Source organism: Branchiostoma belcheri, unplaced genomic scaffold, assembly GCF_001625305.1.
Source record: "Branchiostoma belcheri isolate BF01 breed outbred unplaced genomic scaffold, Haploidv18h27 scaffold64, whole genome shotgun sequence".
Classification (NCBI taxonomy): Eukaryota; Metazoa; Chordata; class Leptocardii; order Amphioxiformes; family Branchiostomatidae; genus Branchiostoma; species Branchiostoma belcheri.
Genome location: NW_017804287.1, coordinates 1,649,117 through 1,658,696, shown reverse-complemented (window position 1 = coordinate 1,658,696; position 9,580 = coordinate 1,649,117). Strand labels below are relative to the sequence as shown.

General features: G+C 38.7%; 1 protein-coding gene across 1 annotated transcript in view; it reads right to left on the bottom strand.

Moving 5' to 3' along the window:
• LOC109483320 (cubilin-like) overlaps window positions 1-7,535 on the bottom strand; it is a 19,654-nt gene extending 12,119 nt beyond the window's left edge. Inside the window, exons 1-9 of the mRNA XM_019786309.1 lie at window positions 7,472-7,535; window positions 5,790-5,969; window positions 4,395-4,583; window positions 3,664-3,840; window positions 3,145-3,325; window positions 2,662-2,888; window positions 2,223-2,249; window positions 1,863-2,034; window positions 1,471-1,691 (exon numbers count right to left, since the gene is read on the bottom strand). Of these exons, the coding sequence (XP_019641868.1) occupies window positions 1,471-1,691; window positions 1,863-2,034; window positions 2,223-2,249; window positions 2,662-2,888; window positions 3,145-3,325; window positions 3,664-3,840; window positions 4,395-4,583; window positions 5,790-5,969; window positions 7,472-7,535 (1,438 nt within the window). The remainder of the gene's footprint in view (window positions 1-1,470; window positions 1,692-1,862; window positions 2,035-2,222; window positions 2,250-2,661; window positions 2,889-3,144; window positions 3,326-3,663; window positions 3,841-4,394; window positions 4,584-5,789; window positions 5,970-7,471) is intronic.
• Window positions 7,536-9,580: the final 2,045 nt, after the last annotated feature.

The window sequence follows — 9,580 nt, the reverse complement described above, 5'->3', positions numbered from 1 at the left end:
TCCGAGGCTATTTTGTTTTAAATGACAGTTACATTGTTTTTTTGGGCCAAAAACGACAGAAACGGCTATTTTTCTGTCATTTTTTGTTAAATAATCGCCACAGTTAAAAAATTTCGACTTATATGCAAAATAGCCTCGGACAATTTTGATAAAAAAGTGATAATACGTAAACATGGATTACTCTAAAGATGAATTATGTTGTTTTCAGCTGGGCGTAAAGCCGTTTAAGTCATACTCCGTGAATAAAATGCGTAACAACGCGGGTTTACAGGGGAAACATACAAATGACCGCCGGTAACCCCGAATTCGAACACACGTTCTATTCGAATGACGTCATATCGAACATGGTGGAACATGATTCGGGTTCGAAACATGTTTGTGGCAATCGTGCAGACACACGGCGGAACTCGAACATGAATATCAGCCTAGGCCGCCTTAACCCAACCGAGACAGGGAAAGTAAGTGAAAGTCAAGAAAAACGTGTTGTCAATCATGTGTTTGAATACCTTTTTTTAAAGACTGATAAAGGCTTTGATATAAAATTGATATATGGAATTTCTTGTAAACTACAAGGTAAATTAAGGTAAAAACAGGAGCAACAGGAAAGATATCCTGAAGTTATTTTCCATCATACAAACAACGCCGGCTAAAACAATTAAATTTGTTTTGCCCGCGCAGTTAAGGAAAGTCTAATCGTAACGGAAGAGTCACAATGACCTTATTTCGTTAAAGTTAATGTAAAAGTAATTTAAAACTAGAAAGGCCTGCATTTAATTTGCTCGGGAGCAAATACAGCAAATGGCTACACCACTTTCCTTTGTACAAAAAAATTGACCTTTCTCCCTTCCGCCCAAATGGACTGTTTCTAAATCACCCCTATCCAAAAGTGAAGTGTACTAATAGTCTATTCCCCAATGCAACATTAGATTTTTCCAACGCCTTCTGCTGTCGGAACATGTAGAAACAGTGTTCTACTTAGAACTGTACATAAACGTAACGTAAATAAAAGCATTTTAAAGGGCTCAAACTAATAGACCGTTCCAGATCTAAAGCATCGAATCCCCTGTTCTCTTTCGAACACCTCCGTCAAACTCAGCGCGAGAAATCTAACGGGAGGGGTCCTAATTCCGACCTATGTTCCATGTAAACGCACACACCTTTGGTAATAATTTATCTGACCAAAAACCGGCGCAACATGAGCTATAATATTGACAGATAAAGATCACAACGATTGAAGCTGCACAGCTGTGTATTTTACTTCAGTGTATCGCCTTGCACCCAGGCGTAACGGTTCACGAAACTTACGGCAGTTTTTTTGTCATTTTGCCGGTGGAACGTTCTATTGCAATAGGGGTTCCCTAATTCCGACCTAAAATCAAACACAGGTCGATTTGAGAAGAGAGTTTAGAAATTACAATACACAAACTATGAATAAAACAATCTACACTTGTTTTGTTCAGACAAACTTACCAGGTCTGCTTTCAGCAGTGAAATTGACAGAAAACCCAGTGTGTGACACGGAACTGTCGCTTATAAAGACCACGAAGGCGTTCCTCCCTGTTGTGAAGGTTGTTGTACCGGAGGTACCACATAGCCTGGCCAGAAGTGGAGCTCTTGTATCGGAGCCGTCGTATATGGCTAGGTAGTCCCAGGGACAGCCACTTTCGCCCTCAAGATGAAACTCGCTAAACCTATGGAAACATTAAACTTGAAAGGAGGCATTTTTTGGGTGTTTATTACCAACAATCATGGCATTGCGGAGTGTCAGCTGATTTGTTTGAAATGCACAGCCTTATATAGCTTATTCAGTTTCTGTCTAAAAGAATAAAAGAAGCCCCCCAAAAGCAAATATAATGTCTTACCGGAAGGCGATAACTTCACTAATATTGACAAATATCTGCCAAGAACAATAAGCGTTGTTTGGGTAGTTCCCTGGGTAGCCCGGTGACGTAAAGCTGCCAAAGTTTGCATTCAGTACAGTAGGGTTGCCACAGAACACACCCGGTGGCGTAGTCCCAACTCCAAATGTTGTTTCTGCCCATGCAAGAACATATTAAGTAGTCTATATGAACAGCATGCAGTGCATTGCCTTTCAAAGTATGGTCAATTTTCGTTGACATGAAAATTATCTTTTAAATTAATATCAATAAGTAAAATTCAATGAAAATGTCACTTGATCACACTTGATGTATATATATGTATGTTTATGGAAAAATACTTACTTGTCACATACGCCGGAGTAGTAGTAGCTGAAATATGGAGTAAAGTGAGTAAATTCAGGGACGAAAGGTTTCCCTGGTTAAGTAAACTTTGTCTTATGTTAGGATCTGGGTTATCAAAGTGGTCAAGTATCACCTTCAAGTATCACCTTCAAGCCAGAATGAATACATGGGCAGTTGTCAGACAACACTTACGCAGTACCTTACGAAACAAAAAGATTGTGTACTGCAATTTTTAAGTTTAATATGCATTATTGCAATATAAAATGTACATTTTCATTTCATTCATTGGGAATGCAACAGTGCCTGACAGGTGGTAGCCAGGCAGCAACAAGGCTGGTAGCAGCTACCACCGATATAACATAATACAAACCATAACAACATAGACAAGACGTACGGCGTATGATTTGAACAAAACAATATTACTAAGAAAGTAACGTACGAAGTGGGCCAGTGTGCGCAGTAAAGTTGGCGAAAAATCCCGAATCAGTCACCGACTCGTCGCTGTGGAAGACCACGAAGGCAGAACTTCCTGTTGTGATGACGGGACCAACTGACGAACCACAGAGAGTTGCGATCACCGGAGAGGAGATGTTTGGTCCATCAAGAATTCGCAGTCTGTCCCATATACACGTCATACCGCCATGCTCCAAGGAAAATTGGTCAAATCTGGGGAAGTGAGGGTAAAGGCATACATTTTTGATATGCATTGCAAGCCCTAGCATTAAAAACAAGGAATTTGAGTGTTGTATGTATCTATTCATTCATTAATTAGTTACATTATATACACAAAAAAGTAGGGGCACTTAGCAGGAATGCTGCATAATCTTATTAAGACACTTGAATTTTGATAAACAGGAATTTGAATGCCCAACTCAATGACAGTCAACAACGATCACTTTTAAACTAAGACCAAATGTCTCACCGTATAAGCACCATGTTTCCCGGACTAACATTGATCTGCCAGGTACAGTTGGTAGAGAGAGGATAATTCCCTGGCCAGCCCGGGGAGGCAAAGCTGCCTGAATCACTGTTGAAAACAGTCAGATTCTCACACGAGCTCACGTTTAGTGGTGTCGTGACCATGGTTGCCCGAGTTGTAGGAACTGCAAGGTTGGATGTATGATTGTTGATAAGCTAATGATCGTTGAATACAACATTCTTAAACTATTCTTATAAAAAGGGTAGTATTATTCAAGAAAATGCAACACTGCAAATAAAAATATTCAGCAACTATGAAATAATAAAAAAATCTGAAATGGTACTCTTTCTCCAATAAATGATCGTAAGAGATTGTCAAGGACAATAAAACAGACGATTCCATAAGGTACAACTACAAAAATTTAATATATGCTAACTTTTTGTAAATAACCTAATTGCAGTCTCTCTAAAATTTTTATCAGCTAAAAGTTGAGCAATACATTAACAATTCTATGAGTATTACATGTGCATGTTGGAACAGGGTTGCTCCAAGTTCCGTTCGCTTGGCAGGTTGTAGTAGCAGCGCCGGTCAGTACGTATCCCGTCTCACAGGTGAACGTGACCAGGTTAGGGTAAGAGTGTGGTCCTGAGGGGGTCAGTGATCCAAACGCTGGGGCCGTCAGAGTCGGGCATTGGACGGCTGTAATGGAAAGTACAAAATTAAAAGTTTGTAACGGTTTACGGTTTAGCATGAGCTTCCTTTGAAAGTGTAGAACCTTTTTGTACACTTTACAACAGGGTCAGTCAAGAAGGAATGTGTAACTAAATAATAGGTACCTTTGATGAAGTCCAACTAAAAATAAAAAAAAATGATATAGGGAGTCTTATTTATGCAAGTCTTAATTCATTACATTTATGGAAGTCTTAATTTGTATATTCCATGAGGGAATTTTATGCTAATTGTTCTAAATGACAAGAGTTTCCCCAAATGGTTTGCATACTTCTCATATATGTAACATGGTTCTGGGAGAACATCAAAGGACATATATTTGATTTGCATTATTAATGACAAACATGGAATTATGTCTTAATGTTGAATAGTGCAATACCCATACTACTAACACTTGTATGTTATATGCAAAATATCATACATCATAAATTATGAAAATTCTATTCTTGCATCAACCTGTTTAGTAATTCACATTTTTTATTTATTTATTCATTGATAAACATCCCTTTTTGACAAAGTCTTACCGTCACAGTCCAGGCTGGAACCTCTCCATCCACCGTCGACACACATCTTTGTTTCCGCCCCTCCCACTTTGCGGTACCCGTGGTCACATTGGTAGCTGCAGGTTGTCCCAGCTGTGAACGGTGCCGAGCAGCCGCTGCCCCAAATAACCTCGGCATTCCTGACCACGGGTGGACCACTACAGGGTCTGCCTGTAGAAGAAGTGTCGAGCTCAGTTATCAACTATATATTATGTATAGCCTCCATCGGTCGATATTGACTATAGTAAAATCCTACATACAATAAACTAAGCAATAACGAAACTCGAAAAAGAAAAACTTCTGATCAATAACTTTGCACATCAGGCATTAAAAACGGTCGTTATTCAAATGATTGTAACTTTTCTAGCAATGAATCTGTCATCTTTAGAGAAGTTTGTTTAAGATTTAGAACAACTAGACGCATAAAATACTGTAATATTATTAAACTAGAGTCCCACGATCTCATACCTTCGCCAAATGATGTTAATCTTTATGACTGACAAAGCTGATCATGATTCCTCCTGATTATGCAAATAGCATCCTCATTTGCATAAATTATATCAGTTGATCATATTCTCCATCAAAAGACAGTTTTATCTTAATAAAGAAAGCCATTCTATCATTTCCTCATAAATTATGCAAATGAGGTCCTTATTTGAATAAGTTATGTTTAATGATGTTCAGCTTCACTTAACTTTTAAATACCCCAAGTATAAAGTTCCAGGCAGTAACCATTATGGAATTATAACATTTTCTCAATAATTATGGAAATTAAGTGTTAAATTACATAATCAATATCTGCCTGTGTTTCTCTCATTCTCAATTTCACATGTCACAAGCTTGAATAGTCCTATAATGTAATGCAGCTGATTTATAGAATTTCCTCATTAATTATGCAAATTACATCCAGATTTGCATAATTGTCACATAATTATGTCAAGCGTCACATAAGCTACCTACATACCAAAAATCATAAAGATCCGTCCACCGGTTCTTGAATTATCCTCTTTTGAATAATTTCAAAGAAATGTCCCTGTAGTTCCTGAGCAAGCCGCTAGGGGGCCCAAACTTGCGTCACTTCTTCCCAAGCACAAGGCCTACCCACCATTAAAATTTCGTCACCCCAGCTTGTCCAGATCACGAGATATCAAAACCGGAAGTTCAGCTGCAGTAACATTAGAAGCCGCTAGGGGGCCCAAAATCTAATCATTTCGAGGTCTCATCAAGACCTACCCACCTACCAAATATGAAGTCAATCCATTTAAGCCTTCTCAAGTTATCGTGTTTACAGACACACACACACATACACGAACGCCTCTGAAAACATAACCTTCTTGGCGAAGGTAATAAGTAAGTGCAAGTTGATTGGTTACGTACATGAACACTTCAGTCCTTTCCCGCCGATCCAGTAACGGCCGTGTCTACACGTCCTGACAGTGGCTCCACGCTGCCTCACACATCCGGGGACACAGGTATAGCGGCACTGGTCTCCACATTTGAAGGGACGACTGCAGCCGCTGCGGACGGTGTTACGGAGCACTAGAGGCCTACATCCGCCTGGATAATCACATAAGAAGGTATCCGTTATGTTTTACACTAATGTCGACTTAAAAACACTCCTTAAGTCAGTGATCCCCAGTTGCATTCCTAGACACCATACATAGTTAAGGTATTTGACAAACTGGATGAATCTACAATCATATATATTATATATATTTAACATACAGACTTAAGTTATATTATCCTATAATTGCATTTATTCACCCTACAATTGCATTTATATAAACGTTTTATGTAAAACAAAAAGACAAATTAATGATGAAGTTAGACAAGATATACCTACATAGCTCAATTTTCCCTTAACTAAGACATTTGGATTCTATACTAACGAACATTAGACAATGACCTAAACAAATCGGATTATCGTATATTGGCTCCACAATTGATATAGAAATCTGATGATGCATTTAATACATTTACTGTGATATACATAATATAACTTTTGCTCTTCAGACGCCACTATCAACCGTTCAAACTATATACTACGTTTACTGACACAAAATAAGGAAGAATTCGGATAAAAAGTCGTAATATGATATATAAAACGCAAGTGGAGGAGTGTTTACATAAAGAGATACTTACGTTTTTTAAATTCCTTAGGGCATTTCCCCTTTAAATTTCCTTCTATGCTCGCGATCGCCAAATGGACCAGGAAGACAATGGCTGAAATCCAGACGTGTGACCTAAAGCAAATAGAAATTCAAATCGACAGCTAGGTGTTACATTGAAAATTACAATTTAACATAATTAATGGCATTGTGTCATACATGTTATATAGTACTTTTTTCTTAATTCTTCACAGAATATAAAAGAAAGCTCAAGTTAGCAAAATAGATTAAACGACACAAGTGTTGCCGAGAGCTCAGTATTAAGGAAAGTTTGTCCACTTGTCTTTTTCTTTATGCGACTAGTTGATATTATGATGACCTACCTTCATATAATTTAGAATGTTTTGTTTGCCGTCGGAAAACCACATTGGAAGCCTAAAGACGAGAACTATGGCCTTTGAACCGTACATAAATTTTGTGTCTGTGACATTTTTTTTGGTTCAATGACTTGGATGTAAACAATGCACTAAACAGATTCAATGTTTACATCTAAGCTTACTAACCTGTTTACATTCAAGGTTACTTACCTGTATACTGTAGACTGTAATTTTTGGTTCTTCTTAATAAAATTACTGCTATCTATGTATATAGACCGATCCTAAAATGCGAGTGTACTTATCAACAATTTTATCCACTTGCATATGGTGTGTACCCCAGATGGTTTTACCTCAGGCAAAATACTATCAGAGGTGTCGCTTTAGTCGCTACCCAAGGTCGCTACCTGTCTGACTAGTTAGTAATCCATACCTGCACAGTAAAATGTAAAACTGTCGCACAAGAACTTTCGTTTACGTACCTTTCTGAGAATACTGTCAGTTTAATGCACACCTGTCTTTAAATGCTGCTACGTTGCCCTTTACTTGCGACTGATATAAAGTTATCCATGTTTACTCATTATCAGGTCAGGGGTTCCCGGTCCCAAGCCCTCTCGATTCCTCCAGTCCGCTTTATCCATCATGGCGCCCGCAAGGTACTACTCCTTGTATATGTACGTCTTGCGAGGACGCCCAGGTCTAGCATGGCCTTGTTTTAGGTTACCACAGGACCAGTTCGATAGCTAACTCGTTCTTATTTCTGTACACATGTCCTGCAAATCTTGACCTCCGCTGTCTAATAAGTTCTGACACTGCTGGGATGCTACCGTAGAGCTCCTCCGTGTTTAAAGAAGCCTGATAGTATACTATTATATACTACGTGATGGTAGGCTCACAACGTACGCTGCCCTCCTGTATTATACAGGATTTAGCCATCTACAGATCGACGGTATGTTTTGTAGTACACGTATATGGACTGTCAAAAGTGAAAATATGTCTTATATTGCTACAAACGGTGGTTGTTTCCTTCTACTATACTTTTCAGTGGCATTAGTTTTAAATCTATAAACTATTAATGCTTATTTTATGGCATGATGCCACATAACGTGGCAGTACGTACCTCATGTTGGAGTGTGGATAAAGCGCCGGCGTCCTTGCCGAAGGTCCCACGCCCAGTGTGAGATCCAGTGACAATAGAGACGCCAGAAATGCCAGAGTTCACGGTACACCGGTACCATTTGTCCCTGAATAAATTCCGCTTCATGGGCATGGCCGGTTTTAGGTAATACAAGCTGGTATATGTATGAGAATATGTGTCTCTTATGTTTAAGATATGTTTTTTTTTCGTACCATGTGTGCAAATACAAGTTTGTATTGGAACTCGTAGTGGCGTATTCAAACACATCTTCCCCTTGTAGCCCAAAGTAAGTCATGAAGGCCAGCTAGTGCCAACAAAGCATTCACCAGAACGTACAGCCATAAGCCCTAACATGTAGATAGATTGCCTATAAGCAGAGTACACAAATCGTTAGGGACAGAATTACACTTCAAATATGTATGTAATGCCACAAACAAGCATTTCCCCCTCTTCTTATATATGGAATCTCCCATGTCTTTCTTTTGTAGACTACATGTAGGCCCAAATGTACAATGGGGCGCGTCAGGGACTTGAGCCTCGCATTATGATACGGATAAAGCGATATGGGAACGATTTTGCTGTCTCTGATCTGAGCGTTTAGAGTGCAGACGGCGTTATCTGTAATACCACGGACCTATTAGTATTTTTATAAATATTTTTTTTGTAATATGTGATTTTTCATGTTTATATTTATAATCATAAATATAATATTTGAAGTAAAACTTTAAGATATCTGCGCCGATGCTATGAAGTGATCATTGATTTGTTACGTTTGTCGTTGGAAAACCAGTTTGACAGCCTATTGCTAAATAAAGACGAGAACTATGACCTATGATCTTTTACGGTTCATTGACTCGGATGTAAACATTGCACAAACCAGATTGCTAGCCAAACTAGTTTCATCGATAATATCATCAACGTTCAAGAAACAATCCAAACAATTCAGGTGCCATCTAGGCACAATTGATACTGATGGTGCTGCAAGTTCAGAAAAAAATTGGTAATTTTTAATTTCTAAAAACTTGCTTCTCTTTGTTTCTGCCCATGACCTTTGACACGGAGACGTGATGCGGCATTTTTAGCGATACGCGGTGCCCTTTTTATTTTTCTTTTCGCCCACCACCACCACTTTCTCCACTATTGTTAATTAGTTTCAATTAGCGAGCTGTTTTATAAGATGCTGAACCATATAGTTTCCCCATTCCCATCTTTCCATACAATATATATATATTAGGGGCACGTTGAACATATATATCATCACCGCAATTAATTATACCTATCAAACTTGTGACACTTAATCTTGAGAGCCTGTAACCTGTTCGCCAGAGGGCGCACCTCCTGGGACTCTCCTATTCCGCCATCTTGGGTATTCTATGATTGAAGTTTATTCCCTGCATTTCCAGCAGGGATTTCGTAAATCAATGTATGCTGACCTGTTTTCTTAACATCAGTGGTGTTACTTATGGCATCCTATTCTTGACTTGTTCTCGATTGAGATCAAAAGAGAGAGATACTTTGCAGACATCGTTGCGGCTAGTCAAATAATTA